The sequence below is a fragment of the Diabrotica virgifera genome, chromosome 2, assembly GCF_917563875.1.
Source record: "Diabrotica virgifera virgifera chromosome 2, PGI_DIABVI_V3a".
NCBI lineage: Eukaryota > Metazoa > Arthropoda > Insecta > Coleoptera > Chrysomelidae > Diabrotica > Diabrotica virgifera.
The window spans coordinates 238965710-238984921 of record NC_065444.1 but is presented as its reverse complement, the minus strand read 5'-3'; the positions used below and the strand labels follow the sequence as shown (position 1 = coordinate 238984921).

Here is a 19212-nt window from a genome sequence, read left to right as displayed (position 1 = left end):
CTGAAAATAGAGACCAATGGAGAAACATTGTTAGGAATATTGGAAGAAATCACGATCCTCAGTAATGGGGAAACGACAAGAGAGAGAGAGAGAGAGAGAGAGAGAGAGAGAGAGAGAGAGAGAGACCAAAAGGAAATGATTGTTCATGGTTTTAACGTTGAATATGATACTTAAAATGGATTTTATATTTTTGTGAATCAATAAAGGGCTTTAACTCATTATGTTTTATTATAATAGTTTCCGTTAGTTGGGTGAAACCAAGATTTTTACACATTTTCTAGAATTTAAGTATACGTGGGAAAACAGAAGTATGTTGATGTTTCAACGCAGCCCCTTAAATTTTTCAACCATGACACTCTCCTTCTTCCCCTACACCTTCTTCCTCTTAGCCTTCCCTGTATGATCAGTCTTAGCATTTCATATCGCTGTCCCCTCAATACGTGTCCCAGATACTTTCTTATTTTTATTGTGTTTATTTCGTATTTTTGAGCATTTTTCGCAATACTTCCGTGTTCGTTTTGTGATTATACGCTGATACGCCGAACACGCATCGACACTTGGAACAGTGTGATTCTCTCAAATCGCGCAGATGACCCCACTCAGTTCCACCTCTCCGAAACAACATCGGCAGAGGGATATTTAAGGAGGCCACAGGCAGAGATCCGTCAGTCCTGAAACAACAGTTCTGGGTTCCACAACCAGCCAAGCGAGGTGAGCTAGGCAGGCCGACCTGAGTAGCAAGGTGCACCTTACTGACGTGATTCGCGAGCTTAGGTAGGCCAGCTCGAGCCGCAAGTGAAGTAATTTGCGGCTCATAAATAAACGGAGGCAAGCGTAGTGTGCGAGCCCCCGATAAATGTATATATTTGAATAACATTGTTAATTTTGTTCTTCTTTTCCCGACGTCTATCCGGAGGAGGACTTCGCTGCGACGAATAGAATGAGATATATTATTTTTATTTATTTTGTAAATAATCAGACTTAATATATTTTGTTTTAACCTGTGTTTTACTGAGTCTGTCGTCTTAGAAGAACTATCCATCACAGTTTTCTTCTGTATTCATGCTATTCTAAGCGGTTTATGCTATTCTAAGCGATTTCTAAGCATTCTTCTGAAAATACCACATTTCAAATGACTGTAGCTTATTTATGTATTCTCACTTCAATGTCCAGCTTTCAACTCCATATTGCAGTATCGAAAATAATACGTAGCATCTCAGAGCTCTTACCCTCAGTTCCAATTTAAAGTCTTTAGCGTTTTTATTATTAGAGATAGCACAAAAGATCGAGAGTAATCACTGTTTCGGTATGTGTTCTGTTTTGTAGACTGTGTTAAACAAGTCTACTATAACGTCTAAGGTTTCATCATTTATGCATTTTAATCTTTTTATTGGGATTTAGTCCTAAATTTTTTTCTGTGTTAAACAAGTCTACTATAACGTCTAAGGTTTCATCATTTATGCATTTTAATCTTTTTATTGGGATTTAGTCCTAAATTTTTTTCTGTGTGTTAAAACTATCATGTCTTTTCTGGTATTCTTCGATTTCTGCTATCTATGAATCAAATAGAAGAAGGATCACCTTAGCATGGGCCGCATATGGAGCTCTATCAGACATCTTCAAGAGCAGCATGCCAAATTATTTGAAAAAGAAGACGTTCGATCAATGTGTGCTTCCAGTCATGACTTACGGCGCCGAAACATTATCGTTAACCCAGGCCACAGCAACCAAACTTAGAGTGGCCCAAAGAATACAACGGTCACTACTTGGACTGACTCAGAGACAGGGTCAGAAATGAAGAAATCAGAAGAAAGGACAGGCGCACAGATGTCATAGAGCGAGTAGCATGACTGAAGTGGAATTAGGCGGGCCATGTAGCCAGAATGAAGGACGGGAGGTGGACCCAAAAAAAATTACAGTGTGGAGACCAAGAGTAGACAGAAGAAGTAGAAATAGACCACCTACACGATGGACAGAAGAAAGTCAAAAGGATTGCTGGGAATTTGTTGCAGGAAGCTCAATATCGACAAAACTGGAAGAAATTAGGGGAGGCCTATGTTCAACTTTGGATGCAGAAGGATGGATGATTATGCATCAAATAATGATGGCAATAAAACAGTTATATTTAAATATTTAGCATGCATTTGCTACACATTTTTTCTCATAGTTAACTTAATCTTACCAAAGAAGTTGTTTTGGCCTGTGCACATTATCGCAATCAACTTCACAATATTTTGTCCTTAGATCAGTAGATCCCAACCACAGATATCCAGAATCTGTAAATAAAGCCAAATGGCGAGCATTTAAAGATACTGACATTTTTATTATTGATGTGTACTTGTTGGTTATATCAGGTTCCAACTGTAACAGAAATTGTTAATATAGAAATATTTATCAACTATAATGTAATTAGTGTAATATGTGGTATATAGCTGTGCAACGTTAAGGTGGTTGAAGTGCTGAATGTTAATGGCAATGACAGTAACCAGTTGGCATAGCTGTCACTACGATGCCAGTTGCCACTTGACAACAAGATGTGTTCATGGGTTATTCACATAGACATAATAAGAATAGATAAGGCATGCTGAGCAAAATAGTGTAACGCACGGGCAGTATATTGGTGGTCTATCTATCTCTTTTTACCGAGCGATCCCACGCATGTGACAGACAAAGATGGCTGGACTACTCAAAGTGAATATTGGCCAAAGACATCCTTGATATTGACGTTACAACTCTATTCACAGAGCGGCCCATACCTTACCTAGTCTATTCTTATTATTGAATGAAAGGGAGAGAAGAGTACTTTTGAAGTGTGTAAAATATTTAATTCCTTACTGAGCGCTTTCGGCTTATAAAGCCATCTTCAGTGTACAATATTTGTATACTATTTCAGTATACAGTTTCATCTACAATAAAAGATCTCTAATGAATAATTGATCTCAGGATTCAAAAGGTTTAACTTACGTCAATTCTCTCTTTCATTCAGTAGTTATAAGTGTGTACAAAACCATTTCAGACTTTACAATTTTTCTTATTATATCCATTATGGGCAGCTGACGGAACGGGAGGGGATATTCTTCGTGTCGTGCATTTCTGCATAAGCTTCCACTGTACATTGTCTTAAATTCTGCATAAGCGTCCACTATTAAATTATTCTGTTTTTAGCAGCATTGCAAACCATTTCATAGCTGTGGATTCATGTCTATTGGCGAATATTATGCACCCATGACATCTTTTAATGACATATACCTCTCCTATAAATCTCCTCAAATACAAAATAGTGATTGATGTGATCGTTTATGGGTATTCTTTCATTTTTCCGACTGTATAACTGTTCAAATCGATGATAGACAATATTTGTTACATCGCAAACTGCTACAGTAATAGTAAAAGTGGTTGCACTTTTGATCAATTTCTAAACTAAATAAATATAATATAGTTCAAAATAATTTTTTCTACAACCGTGTTAAAAATGCAATTTTTAGCACTCCATACGAGCGTTAAAAATTCTACTTTAAGGCACTATAGTATGGTATAGTTAGACCCAAACCCAGACATCCAAAGTGAAAGTTATCCTCCAACACCAAATTGTTCTATATGGTCCACATAATGTTCAGAAAAAAGTCACACCATTTTGAGCGTCGGGTTTGGGGGGAGAGGGGGGAGAAATCTGCAAATTCGTAGTTTTTTACGTTTTTCGTCAATATTTCTAAAATTAAGCGGTTTAGCACGAACAACCTTCTATACAAAATTGTTCTACATTAAATTTGAAACAAAAAAGGTTCTATGCAAAACCCTTCTAAAATGAACGGTTCCAAAGTTACGGATTTAGTATAGTATAATTGGTCCAAAAAAAGGCCTAACCCAGACATCCAAAGTAAAAGTTTTCCTTCAACACCAAATTGTTCTATATGGTCCACATATTGTTCAGTAAAGTTACACCATTTTGAGCGTCCGGTTTGGGGGGGAGATGGGGGAGAAGTCGGTAAATTAGTAGTTTTTTTTACGTTTTTCGTCAATATTTCTAAAACCATGCTTTAGCGTAAGGAATGTTATATAGAAAAATGTTCTACATAAAATTTAAAACAAAAAAGGTTCTATACATAATTGTTATAAAATCAACGGTTCCAGAGTTACGGAGGGTGAAAAGTGGAGGTTTTCGATACTTTTTATATTTACCTATTTCTTCCCCCTCCCCCCCCCCCCAAACCCGACGCTCAAAATGGTGTGACTTTTTTCTGAACATTATGTGGACCATATAGAACAATTTGGTGTTGGAGGATAACTTTCACTTTGGATGTCTGGGTTTTTGGTATAGTTATATCATAAATATTGCCCAAAAAATATAAAAAGTATCGAAAACCTCGACTTTTCACCCTCCGTAACTCTGGAACCGTTGATTTTATAACAATTATGTATACAAGATTTTTTGTTTTAAATTTCATGTAGAACATTTTTTTATATAACATTGTTGACGCCAAGTCATAGTTTTAGAAATATTGACGAAAAACTTAAAAAAACTACTAATTTACCGGCTTCTCTCCCATCTCCCTCCCAAACCGGACGCTCAAAATGGTGTAACTTTTTACTGAACAATATGTGGACCATATAGAACATTTTGGTGTTGGAGGAAAACTTTTACTTTGGATGTTTGGGTTAGGCCTTTTTTTGGACCAGTTATACTATACTACCTCCGTAACTTTGGAACCATTCATTTTAGAAAGATTATGCATAGAGCCTTTTTTATTTCAAATTTAATGTAGAACATTTTTATATAGAAGGTTGTTCATGCTAAACCGCATAGTTTTAGAAATATTGGCGAAAAACTTAAAAAAAACTACCAATTTACCGATTTCTCCCCCCTCTGCCCCCCCCCCCAAACCCGACGCTCAAAATGGTGTGACTTTTTTCTGGACATTGTGTGGACCATATAGAACAATTTGGTGTTGAAGGATAACTTTCACTTTGGATGTCTGGGTTATGCCATCTTTTTGATCAACTATACTATACTACTAGTGCTTTAAAATTTTTAAGGCACTGCAGTTCGTATTGGTCGTGTAGGCAATTTTGATGTAATGTCAAAGAAATATAAAAATGGAATGTCAGTCAAGTTCAAGTAAAAGTTTTTGTAGATATTGTCCTGTAATTACGTTTGTAGAAAAAATATTGTATGATATGCATGTTAAAAAGTACATTTTTAAGGCACTCATGTGAATTGCAGAACTCGCTTCGCTCATTCTGCAAACTTTCACATGCGTGCCTTAAACGTGTACTTTTAACACTTATATCATAAATAACTATAACAGTAAATAAATACTTACTACAGCACTAGTATGATGTTCATCTTGCTTTAACCTGTATAGTTCATATTCTCTAGCTACCAAGATTTCTGTTGTGTCTTCTGAAACCACAGTCCAACTTGTTGGTTGTACTCCTGATCCTAAAAGATTCAAAGAGATTCTGAAACTGTTTTCTTGTGGCAAGTTTAAGTTAAATATTATCAAAGGCATTTTTAAAAAATAAACTTGTTATAATATATGTAATAGTGTAATAGTGTGAAAATGTATCTATTCGTTACAAGGTAGGTACTCGTTACTTACGAATACCGAAAGTAACGATTACTACACCGAGAGGCAACTCGTTACTTTGATTACTTTGATTACTCTGATTAGTTCGTACCAATCGTATCAGAGCGAGTACCTATTTGAGTAAAGTACCCTCGGAGATCCGTGGAAAAAATTTACACCCAAAATAACAAAATTCAGTTTGGCAACACTGTGCGAATGTTGATAGTAACATATCCTTTTTAAGATAATAGGTCTGAATCCCGCGTATGAAAAAAAGTTGATTAATAGCAAGTTGAAAATTTGTTAATAGCTTAAGGGTGTCTAGGCGGATAAACTTTGATATATGGGAACACTGGAACAGGGGCAGTTTTGATTGTGGAACAGGTTAAAAATTTGGAACGGTCACACCACGAAAACGGCACATTTATTTTGTCCGACAGAACAGACATAAACTCTCCTAACAGAGATTAAACTCTCATGCAAAAATCAGACTGCTATTTATCACCTGTCATAATTCCTGTCATTTGACATATTCTACATGTTCCACTCATTAAAACGCCCATTTGGTGATAAATAGCAGTCTGATTTTTGCATGAGAGTTTAATCTCTGTTCAAAGAGTTTAAGTCTGTTCTGTCGGACAAAATAAATGTGCCGTTTTCGTGGTGTGACCGTTCCAAATTTTTAACCTGTTCCACAATAATTAAAACTGCCCCTGTTCCAGTGTTCCCATATATCAAAGTTTATCCGATTAGACACCCTTAAGATATTAACAAATTTTCAGCTTGCTATTAATCAACTTTTTTTTCATACGCGGGATCCAGACCTATAAGCACAACTGTAATTTAGTCCAAACAAATTAATATATTTTTTTGCCAACAAAAATGAGATTTTTCAACCAAATAATGTTTCAAATATGATGTGCAAAATAATTTTTAATTGGGTTCTGCTAATGGGCTTGCTTTTTTTGTCATTAAAGTAAAAAAAACTAAATTTTACTCATTAAATCAATGTTGTCCGGTTATCGTCTTAATTATTTTAACTGTACTAATATCCGTTGAGTAATTCTAAATGATTAATAGGTCGTTAAAACATTTTATCTGTAGCGGCTTCTGGAATATCTTAAAAATATCGAATTTCATTGATAAAATGCGCATATTCCACCGATCTTCGCTTCGACAATACCTATTGTATCTACAATCGGTTGATGTCGGAATCGGACCGGTATTCTACGAGTTTTCGGTATCAGTACAGTTAACTAAAATTTTATCTATGAAGGGCGAAGGCTATGGAGACTATGAAGAGTTTTACAGGATTACAGGGCGCTGAGAAGTAGCTGAAACATAGTGAGGTATATCATTTAACAAAGCATGTGCACCCAGAAACAGATGACTATCCGATTTGTCGAGGTAGATAATTCACAGAATTTCACAAATGTTCGTTCCTTTGAAAATAAAAATACAACACATTATATTTTAATAATAAATACAAACTATTCTTATCAGGCCTAAAAAAAATAGCTTAGACTGACCGGAAAAAATGTAGAAATGATAATATTTCTGGGCTATGATCAATAACTTTAATTTTACATGTAGGTATGGCATTGTTTTTATTAGACCAGGGCATTTAACACTAAAAACACAGGAATAAATCCATTTTTAAACGCTTTTATTTAGTTCAATAGATTGCGTCAAATCTGTGGATGTTAATTTGACTATCTTTTCTTCCATGCAAATGAATGAAAATTTGCAGACATATGCAGTCGCGGGAACAATACACGAATAGACAACAAAAAATTTTTGTTTATGTTTATTAATTGTTTAAATTAAAAAAAAAACGATTTTAATGGAAAAAGGCTTAAATTCTCTTGTTTTATACAATGTAGAAACTTGAAACGTTTACGGATTGTAGGTAATGATATAACCTATACATAATTTCATTTTTACGTTAATTGTTTACGTTATGCGTCATAAATAAACAATAAAGTTTTAAATTTTGAACACTCATATACAGAGAGAGTCTGTAAAGTGGAATAAATTCAATATCTCAAATACTAATTGTTTTTTTGGAAAATGCTCAGACCCGTCGATTAGTATTTCAAATTGTCCTTTTTGACATTCAATAATAATGTATACAGGGTGTCCCAATTTAGAGATATGACGTCATCGTCGATTTTCTTAAATGGCAACACTGTCATTTTGATAGCTAATTTGATAGGGTTTGTAAAGTTATACATAACTGCAAAATATCAAATTTTTATTCTCTACCATTTACAAGATAATAGAAAATAACAAAGTTATATCTGTAATTTGGAATATATTCAATAATTAAAATACTAACTGTTTTTTCGAAAAATGCTCAGACCCGTCGATTAGTATATCAAATTGTCCTTTTTGACATATAATAATAATGTATACAGGGTGTCCCAATTTAGAGATATGACGTCATCGTTGATTTTCTTAAATGGCAACACTGTCATTTTGATAGCTATTTTGATAGGGTGTGTAAAGTTATACACAACTGCAAAATTTCAAATTTGTATTCTCTACCATTTAGATGATAATAAAAAATAACAAAGTTATGAAAAAGAAGTAATCAACTAATAATTGAATTTAATTATTTCAATAAATTAAGCAAAAACTCATAATGTTGCCCTCAATTATTGTCAAATTGTCAATGGGCAACGGTATGAGCATTTGCTTAATTGAAATAAATAAATTCAATTATTATTTGATTACTTCTTGTTCTTCATAACTTTGTTATTTTTTATTATCTTGTAAATGGTAGGGAATAAAATTTTGAAATTTTTCAGATGTGTATAACTTTACACACGCTATCAAAATAGCTATCAAAATGATAGTGTTGCCATTTAAGAAAATCAACGATGACGTCATATCTCTAAATTGGGACACCCTGTATACATTATTATTATATGTCAAAAATGACAATTTGATATACTAATCGACGGGTCTGAGCATTTTTCAAAAAAACAGTTAGTATTTTAATTATTGAATATATTCCAAATTACAGATATAACTTTGTTATTTTTTATTATCTTGTAAATGGTAGAGAATAAAAATTTGATATTTTGCAGTTATGTATAACTTTACAAACCCTATCAAATTAGCTATCAAAATGACAGTGTTGCCATTTAAGAAAATCGACGATGACGTCATATCTCTAAATTGGGACATCCTGTATACATTTTTATTGAATGTCAAAAAGGACAATTTGAAATACTAATCGACGGGTCTGAGCATTTTCCAAAAAAACAATTAGTATTTGAGATATTGAATTTATTCCACTTTACAGACTCTCTCTGTATTTGTTTATACAGTACGATGCAAATGAAAAGAATAAATTCATTATTTCGTAAAAAGGCGACTTTAAGGAAAAATCCCGAAAGAGGTCGATTTTTATTTTTAAATTACGATATTTTGGCATATATTTCATACTAGTGACGTCATCCATCTGGGAGCGATGACGTAATGGATTATTTTTTTAAATGAGAATAGGGGACATGCGATAGCTCATTTGAAAGGTCATTCAATTCTTTATTCAGTAATATAAAATAATTATTTGTACAGGGTGTCCAAAAATAATTTTTTAATTAAATTATTTGACAAAAAGGGAGAATGTATGTAATTTATTTAACCCAGAATACATTTTACAGTTGCCCGTAAACAGAAAAAAATGTGTACTTCAGAAATAAACATTGCTTTTCGATTAAATTAAATATTCAAGCCAGCTCCCGCCAGCCACCTGCCTCTTGGAAGTTGTAACATTCAATTCAAGCGAAAAGCAATTATTGTTTGTGATATAAACATTTTTGTCTGGTTTCTGACAGCAGTAAAATGTATTTTAATTTAAATTTAATAAGTTACACACATTCTTCTTTTTTTTAAACGCTTTTCTTTAGTTCAATAGTTTGCGTCAAATCTTTAGACGTTAATTTGACTGCCTTTTCTTCAATGCAAATGAATGAAAATTTGCAGACATATGCATTCGCGGGAACAATACACGAATAGTCAATAAAAATTATTTTTTTTTAGGTTTATTAATTGTTTAAATAAAAATAAACGATTTTAATGGAAAATGCTTAAATTCTCTTGTTTTTTACAATGTAGAAACTTAAAACTTTTACGGATTGTAGCTAATGATATGAACTATACATGATTTCACTTTTTACGTTAATTGTTTACGTTGTGCTTCATAAATAAACAATAAAGTTTCAAATTTTGAACGCTTATAACGAAATATTGAACGAAAATATATTTGTTTATATAAAAATCGGAACTTATTCGTGTCAAATTTCAATACAATACGAAACAGAACCTCACCCAAAACTCGAATTCAAAAAATTCCTGTTTTTATCTTAGTCTTAGAAAAACCACCGGTAGAGACGTTTTGTGCTACAATTAACATTAGAATTCGTTTTGGCGTATTAATTAAACGCTTTTCTTTAGTTCAATCGTTTGGGTCAAATCTTTGGACGTTAATTTTACTGCCTTTTCTTCAATGTAAATGACTAAAAATTTGCAGACATATGCATTCGCGGGAACAATACACGAATAGTCAATAATTTTTTTATGTTTGTTGCAAGATGGTTCCTCCCAACGTGGAAGTCATAAAAATCTTTCTACTGAATTTTTATATTCATATATAACTTAATGTCCAATACAGTACTTAAAACTTTAAATAATGAAGCCTATAGAACCTTAAATAATGTAATCTAGTAGATTCTTCCTCCTTCCTGGTCTGGTAAGTTCTTTTGCTGAGGTGGGCGTTATCAGCACATGCTTAAAATTTCCATTTTATATTGTAGGACAGTTTTCGTCTTTGCTCCTGTATTTTAAAGCTGATGATGGCTCGTGAAGAGCCGAAACGCGTCCTTTTATGACCTTTTATTAATATACATTTTTTGTGGTACCTCTTTGAGTTTTGTACTTCCTTTGTTTGTTAATTGTTTAAATATAAAAACGATTTTACCAGAAAATGCTTAAATTCTCTTGTTTTTTACAATGAAGAAACTTGAAACTTTTAACAGATTGTAGCTAATTATATGAACTATACCTACATAATTTCACTTTTTATGTTAACTGTTTACGTTATGTTTCATAAATAAACAATACAGATTGTAGCTAATTATATGAACTAGATATACATAATTTCACTTTTTACGTCAATTGTTTACGTTATGTTTCATAAATAAACAATAGAGTTTCAAATTTTTTGCCGATTCCGACTACTTTTCATGTTTGTTCATCATATGTTTTATACATATTTTAATAAACATGACGATACATTTTAATGTTTGAAAAGTGTAAGACTAAAAAGTAAAAAATAAAAAAATATGAAAAAAAATTTTTTAGGACACGCTTTTCTTTAGTTCCGAGTGACTCAAATTAAAAATATTAAAAAATCAACTAAAAAGCAAAAAATAAAAAAAAAATTGAAAAAATCCAACACATTCGTCAAAGAAAAGCGTGGGACGAAAACCGTTTATTCGATGAAGACGCGCCACGCTTTTCTTTGACGAATGTGTTGGATTTTTTCATTTTTTTTTATTTTTTGCTTTTTAGTTGATTTTTAAGTACATATTTCTAATTTGAGTCACTCGGAACTAAAGAAAAGCGTTTCCTAAAATTTTTTTTTCATATTTTTTTATTAAATATAGTAGATACATAGCGACTTCCGACTTTTTGCATTGTATTTAGGATTAGGATGACGTCTGGAAAAAAGTCTATAATAGAAAAATGGGTGGAAATACATTATGACATTTTAAAGTGTATAAAACGCATCGAAAAATGCATAAACATGTTAAAATCAGTATATTAAGGGCCAGATTTTCTTATTTCTGAGTAATTGGGGTCACTGAACACGAATATGCAATCAGAACCGACCTCCGAAGGACCTGGGTGCCCAGGGTTACTGCTAAGGTACGTCATCTAGAGTTTCGAGGGTTTGTTTTTGGCATTTAATTGATGCAAACAGAATATTTATTTTAATTATTAATTAGCCTGGACAAAATTATGTCGGGCACCCCTTGTTTTTAATAATGTTTAACATAATGGAGCACATATCATTTAATTTCTATCCATTAAATATATCGGTGAAGGTGGTTGTTATATCGGTTCTTATACTTATACGAAATACTGACAAATGCGATTCTCGATATGATTAAACCGGTGCTCAAATACAAAAGTAACAAAAGTAATCAAAGTAACGAATACTGTAAATGATTACTTTATACAAAAGTAACGATTTGTAACGAATACTCGAAAGTAACTATAATCAACATCACTAGTATGTAAGACTGTCCTCCGATTTGTATAATGTTCATGAGGAGCGCTGTAGAAATATCGTATTCTCTCCATGGTATCCCTCACTGCGGATGAAGTAAAAATTAGTGTTAATAGAAAAACAATAAAAAGACAAGTGGAAAATGACTTATGAGTGTTAAGAGTATGAAATTGGAAAACCAATGCGAAGGATGAGAAGGAATGAAAACTGATCCTAGAACAGGTCAAGACCCACTACAGTCGGAAAAATGAAAGAATACCCATGAACGAACATATAAAACACGCTGTATTTTCCTGTCACCGAGTCACAAAGAAAATTGCCTAGCGCAAGTACATGTAACAATAATTATTACATGTACTTGCGATGGCCAATTTTTTGTGTGACACGGTGACAGGAAAATACAGCGTGTTTTATATGTTCGTTCATGGGCATTCTTTCATTTTTCCTACTGTATGGATTGTAGAGCCAGTGATAATGATGAATATCAACTAATATGAACATCTATACAGAGTGAGTCTGTAATTTGGAATAAATTCAATATCTCAAATGCTAATCGTTTTTTTGAAAAATGCTCAGACCCGTCGATTAGTATTTCATATTGTCCTTTTTGACATATAATAATAATGTATACAGAGGGTCCCAGTTTAGAGATATGACGTCATCATTGATTTTCTTAAATGGGAACACTGTCATTTTGATAGCTACTTTGATAGGGTGTATAAAGTTATACATAACTGCAAAATATCAAATTTTTATTCTCTACCATTTACAAGATAATAAAAAATAACAAAGTTATATCTGTAATTTGGAATAAATTCAATAATTCAAATACTAATTGTTTTTTTGAAAACTGCTCAGACACGTTGATTAGTATTTTAAATTGTCATTTTTGACATACAATAATAGTGTATACAGGGTGTCCCAATTTAGAGATATGACGTCATCGTTGATTTTCTTAAATGGCAACACTATCATTTTGATAGCTATTTTGATAGGATGTGTAAAGTTTTACATAAGTGCAAAATTTCAAATTTTTATTCCCTACCATTTAGAAGATAATAAAAAATAACAATGTTATGAAAAACAAGTACCTAATCAAATAATAATTGAATTTAATTATTTCAATTAAGCAAATTCTCATAATGTTGCCCAATGACTATTTGACAATAATTGCGGGCAACATTATGAACATTTGCTTAATTGAAATAATTAAATTCAATTATTATTTGATTACTTGTTTTTCATAACTTTGTTATTTTTTATTATCTTGTAAATGGTAGGGAATGAAAATTTGAAATTTTGCAGTTATATATAACTGTACACACTAGCTATCAAAATGACAGTGTTGCCATTTAAGAAAATCAACGATGACGGCATATCATTAAATTGGGACACCTTGTATACATTATTGTTGTATGTCAAAAAGGACAATTTGAAATACTAATCGACGGGTCTAAGCATTTTTCAAAAAAACGATTAGCATTTGAGATATTGAATTTATTCCAAATTACAGACTCACTCTGTATACCACCTAAGTAATGTTTATCTGAGCACCTTAATAAATTTAAAAAAATCATAATAACTCAAATTATTCATAATTTAAACATTTAACATAATTAATGTACCGGGTGTCCCAATAAGAATGGCTCTCGGCCATATCTCAGGACCCGTTTATGGTACAGCTTTGAAAAAAAAATATTTATAACAAAAGTTGCCTCAGGAAAAGCCTGGAAATTATTTTCATAATTGTAGGTCCTCCGCTAGAGGGCGTAATTGAATATCAAAAATTAAAAATTAAAATTTTACAAAATTTGCCTAATGAAAGGGCACTGGAAATACCATCATCGTATTATTCATAAAATTCTGCGCATATTGATTTTGCAAGTTTAAGTCTACCTTTGCAAAGAAGTGGGGTGAGTGGGAACCTTCTTATGAAAAAATGGCTGTAAGTCCAGTTCTGCTAAATCGAATTTTGCATACTTGGTCTTGTTGAAAACAGCTCTTTTTCGTTAATGTAGGTGTCTTATTTTCGAAATAGCCTAATAAGTAATATGCAAGGTAGGAAGTGTTATTTAATTATTTTCAGGAATCTAGTTTTCTTTGGAAAATATTAAAAATACAAGTATGCATTTTTGATCCTGTATTACAAAATTAGACCAAATTAGCAACAGAATACCGAAAACCGCCTGTCGATACCTTTTTTCTATCTCGAGATATCTTACGAAATGTGTAAAAATATTAAACAACTGTTACTGTCACCGGTAAACGAGGTTAAGGAAAAGTAGTGTGCTATGGAAAAAACAAATAAACATTTTCCAGATGTAAACGTATATAATTAATTAAAACAACAATAAGACAAATAACACTATAAAATATAACAAAGAAATAAAAGCAACTACTTACTTAGTTCTTAGTGACTGCCTAAATGTTCAAATTGTTGCCCATCATTTTCGATGCAAGAATTTACTCTTTCAGGAGTAGATTGAATCGCAACATATTTAATTGTTTTAGACTTTTATTTATGGGGACGGATTAAAGACCTTGTTTTTGCCGCTAGGCCCACTACTAGAGAAAACATGATCTAGAAAATACGAAACGCCATTCAAAGCATTGCGAAAGCAGAAATTGAGACTGCTGTTCAATCTACTCTTGAAAATGATGGGCAACAATTTGAACATTTAGGTCGTCACTAAGTAACTAGTTGCTTTTATTTCTTTGTTATATTTTATAGTGTTGTTTGTCTTATTGTTGTTTTAATTAATTATATACGTTTACATCTGGAAAATGTTTCTTTGTGTTTTCCATAGCACACTACTTTTCCTTAACTTCGTTTACTGGTGACATTAACAGTTGTTTAAAATTTACACGTTTCTTAAGATATCTCGAGATAGAAAAAAGATATCGACATGCGGTTTTCGGTATTATGTTGCTAATTTTAACTAATTATGTAATACAGGATTAAAAATGCATACTTGTATTTAATATTCTCCAAAAAAAAAAATAGATTTCCAAAAATAATTAAATAACGCCTACTAGCTGGCATATTACTTATTAGGATATTTCGGAAATGAGACTCTTACATTGATGAAGGAGAGCTGTTTTCAACAAGACCAAGTATGCAAAATTCGATTTAGCAGAACCGGACTTACAGCCAATTTTTCATAAGAAGGTTCCTACTCACCCCCACCTCTTATTTGCAAAGGTAGACTTAAACTTGTGAAGTCAAATATGTGCAGAATTTTATGAACAATACGATGATTGGATTTCCAGTGCCCTTTCATTAGGTAAATTTTGTAAAATTTTGATTTTTTAATTTTTGATGTTCAATTATGCCCTCTAGCGGTTGACCTAGAATTAGGAAAATAATTTCCAGGCTTTTCCCGAGGCAACTTTTGTTATAAATATTTTTTTCTCAGAGCTGTACTATAAACGGTTCCTGAGATATGGCCGAGAGCCATTCTTATTGGGACACCCGGTACAAATAAAATATTTATTTACTTACTGGGTAGTTCTGATAACTGTCTAGTTTTTGGTTCTTCAATGTTATTCACAATAAATATTTTAAAATTTGAAGTCATTACTGCAACTCCTGTGAAATTTTGAGGACTGGTAAATATTTTAGCATCTATAACCTTGGAATCTTGAACTTTCTGACTAATGTTGAATGTATGAAGATATTTCCCAAACATGTTATGTTTAATAACCATACCATCTTCTTGAATACAAATAAGTTCTTCTTCGTTCGTCCATCCCATATGAACTATAGGTCTCCTTGTCCACTAGATATAATAATAATAATTTGATTAAATACAAGTTTAATACCAGCCGTGTTGGGACAAACAAAAATCGATTGAAAACATTAATTTTCACAACCTTGCTTATTGTATTAAATAACAAGATCAACAATACATTAAAGTCTATCATTAATACTAAAATATTAAACTGGCTTGGTTTCTATAAACTTTAATAAATTGCAGTGTTAAGGGAAGAATAAACAAAAATATTGTGTATATCGTGGCAACTAAATCAGACAATTCACGAAATTACTATTTTAATATGGGGTTACATCGCCACATGCCTTTACAACCTCGGCAATCATGTCTGGCATTGTTCTTACTAAGAATTGGCACAAGTCAGGTTTGAAACTATCCCATAATTGACCTAATTTTCTCTTTAAGTATGCAATGGTTCTCTGGTGATCATTACGCAATTTCTGTTTCATCTTATGCCAAAATGACTCGATAACATTAAGGTCTGGACTGTTTGAAGGCCATGAGGAAACTTAAATGTTATTGACTATAAATCATTTTTTAGTTGTTTCAGCCATATGGCATGCAGCACCATCCTGCTGGAATATAAAATTCCAGTCTGGGTAGAAATTGTGAGCACTAATACAAGACTATTTTTCAAAATTTCGTGATACTTTGTTGCGCCAATTGTGTTATCACCACCTCATATCTTTCTACTACCACTGATGTCACGCAGCCCTAAATCATAATTCCTTTGGAAAACGTCAGATTTTTTTTGAGGCAATCTTAATGTATTGTTGATCCTGTTCTTCAATTCAATAAACAAGGTTGTGAAGATGATTTCAATAAATTTTCATTTGTCTAAACATTTGAAGAGTGGATATATATAAGGGGCCAAGTGACAAAAAATCATTATAGTCTGGTATGGTAATTTACTACTATTTAGTAATTATTAACTGTTTAGTAATTATTTTTTTGCCAACTTTACCAAATTGGTAAAATTACTTGCTAAAATCACTAGCCAGTTGTGTCTGAGTTTAGCGAACCAACTATATTTCTGTTTTTTCCATTATAATGGTCTATGCAACAATGCCGTTAACCTGTTAGGCCAAGTGACAGTTGCATTGGAAACTGCTCTAAATAAATTCAACAGAGAGCGTCCGCCATTAAGTATAGTGTTCTGTTTCCAGATAAAAACTCATTTTTCTCGATTGTGTATTTTTGTCACTTGGCCCGTTATACAGGGTGTCCAGAAACTCTATCGACAAATGAAGACAGGAGATTCCTCAGATAATTTAAAGACAATTTAACCCAATTCACCAAGTCCGAAAATGCTTCTTAAGGGAGCTAGAGCTCATTGAAGATGGAGTCATGAAATTAGTTTTTCTTAAATACCTCCAGAACGCTTCTATTTAGAGAAACGAAAATTGGTATGCATATTTACTTTTCAAAGATGAATCGACTCCATCCATTGCAAATTTCTAGTATGTCATAGGCGTCCGTTTTGGGTAGAGCAACGGGTATTTTATCGCATAACTTTGTTGTCCTTAACTTTTATGCATTTTTGACACCGGATTATTAAATTGTGAGGTATTCTAGTACTAAAAGGTACTCTTGCTTTAGGTCGGTAGGATACACCGTTTTCTAGAAAAATTGATTTGAAAGTTTTTAGTTTTTGGAATTTGAAAAAAAATTGAAAGAACTTTTCAACAAAAAACGAAGCATTTTACCAACATAAAGTAAGAGTAACTTTTAGTTCTCGAATACCTCATAATTTAATAATCTAGTGTCAAAAATGCTCAAAAATTCAAGACAAAAAAGTTATGCTATAAAATAACTGTTGACCTACCCAAAACGGATGCCTATGACCAGTACTAGAAATTCGCAATTATTGAAATAGATTTATCTCTGGAATATAAATAAATGTACCAGTTTTCGTCTTTCTAAAAAGTTTTTTTTGGAAGTTTTTTTTTTAATTCAAAAAGCGAAAAATTTTCAAATTGCTAGGAAACGGTGTGTCCTACCGATTTAAAACAGGAGTACCTTTTAGTACTAGAATACTTCACAATTTAATAATCCAGTGTCAGAAATGCATAAAAATTAAAGATAAAAAAGTTATGCGATAAAATAACCGTTGACCTACCCAAAACGGACGCATATGATCGGTACTAGAAATTTGAAATAGATGGATTAGATTTATATCTTGAAGATAAATACGCGTACCAATTTTTGTTTTTCTAAATAGAAGCGTTCTGAGTTCTGGAGATATTTAAGAGAAACTAATTACAATACGCCATCTTCAAAGAGCTCTAGCTCCCTTAGGAAGCATTTTCGGACTAAGTGAATTGGGTTAAATTATCTTAAAATTACCTGAAGAATCTCCTGTCTTCGTTTGTCGGTAGAGTTTCTGGACACCTTGTATATCTCCACTCTTCATTTAGTTGTTAGGGCTGGTAGTTTTACTACCTTAAAAGATGCAATCTGCTTCCCAGAGCCAGAGAATATGGATATAATAGGCTGTCCAGATCCTTGAACTTTTAAAAATTTTTGATCATCTCTCCTAATTGCTATGGGTCCACCATATGAAGCTGAAGATGCTACATAATTATCTAAATTGACTTCTTGTTGCCAAGCCATTGTATATACATCAAATTTTCTAAAAGCAAATATTAATAATATACATAAGTTTTTTAATAGTCTACATTGTTTTTACACACCTGTAGTAAGCATCGAGCCCCAAGTGGAACCATTCTGCCGTTAATATTGCCGCGGTCATGTTAAAAGTGATTTTAATTTTTCATTAACATTAAATCGGATATTATTTTACAAAAAAGTATTGTTTATCAGGCAAATATATTGAATTACTAATTAGTAAATAGTAAACGTCACGTAAACGTCAGTTGGTCAGTTTAAGTATCGCCTCTAACTTCATTCTGCTTCTACGCTTGTTAACAGCATGGCCTACTAAATAGTCAGTCCAGAACATTAAAAAATACACTAAATACAGCGACCCCACGGTTCAGCGACCCGCGACCCTCTGTAGAAAATATACAGGGTGTCCAGAAACTCTCCTGACAAACAAATGCAGGAGATTCCTCATAGTCCGAAAATGGGGGGCTAATAGTGCTAAGGGAGTTAGAGCTCTTTGAGATGGCGCCTTGGCCTTGAAATTCGGTTTTTTACAGTGATGTGGGCACATCACTGGTTTTTTAATACCTGCCAGAGATAAATCGGCAACGGTTATTTTATCGCATAACTGTTTCGACTTTAACTTACGCATTTTTGACACTGGATTTTAAAAGATATTTTAGTATTAAAAGATACTCTTGCTTTAATCGGTAGGATACGTTGTTTTCTAGAAATATTTAATTTTCTAGGATTTGAAATTTTTTCGATGTTTTAATTTGGAAAAAAAAATAAAAAAAAAACAGTGTATTTTGCTGACTTAAAGCAAGAGTAACTTTTGGTACTCGAATGCCGTTTCATAGCTCGGCAACATTTTTTTCGCACTTTAGACTAGAATACCTCGCAATTTAATAATCCAGTGTCAAAATGTTTAAAAGTTATAAAGACAAAAAGAAAAAAGCTATGCGAT

General features: G+C 32.5%; 1 protein-coding gene across 1 annotated transcript in view; it reads right to left on the bottom strand.

The window, feature by feature from the left end:
* The window catches only part of LOC114328531 (vacuolar protein sorting-associated protein 16 homolog), a 77675-nt gene extending 59032 nt beyond the window's left edge, over window positions 1-18643 (bottom strand). The window contains exons 1-5 of the mRNA XM_050644394.1: window positions 18335-18643; window positions 18084-18273; window positions 15371-15647; window positions 5322-5440; window positions 2183-2361 (exon numbers count right to left, since the gene is read on the bottom strand). Coding sequence (XP_050500351.1) covers window positions 2183-2361; window positions 5322-5440; window positions 15371-15647; window positions 18084-18273; window positions 18335-18393 — 824 coding nt within the window. The 5' untranslated portion in view covers window positions 18394-18643. The remainder of the gene's footprint in view (window positions 1-2182; window positions 2362-5321; window positions 5441-15370; window positions 15648-18083; window positions 18274-18334) is intronic.
* Window positions 18644-19212: the final 569 nt, after the last annotated feature.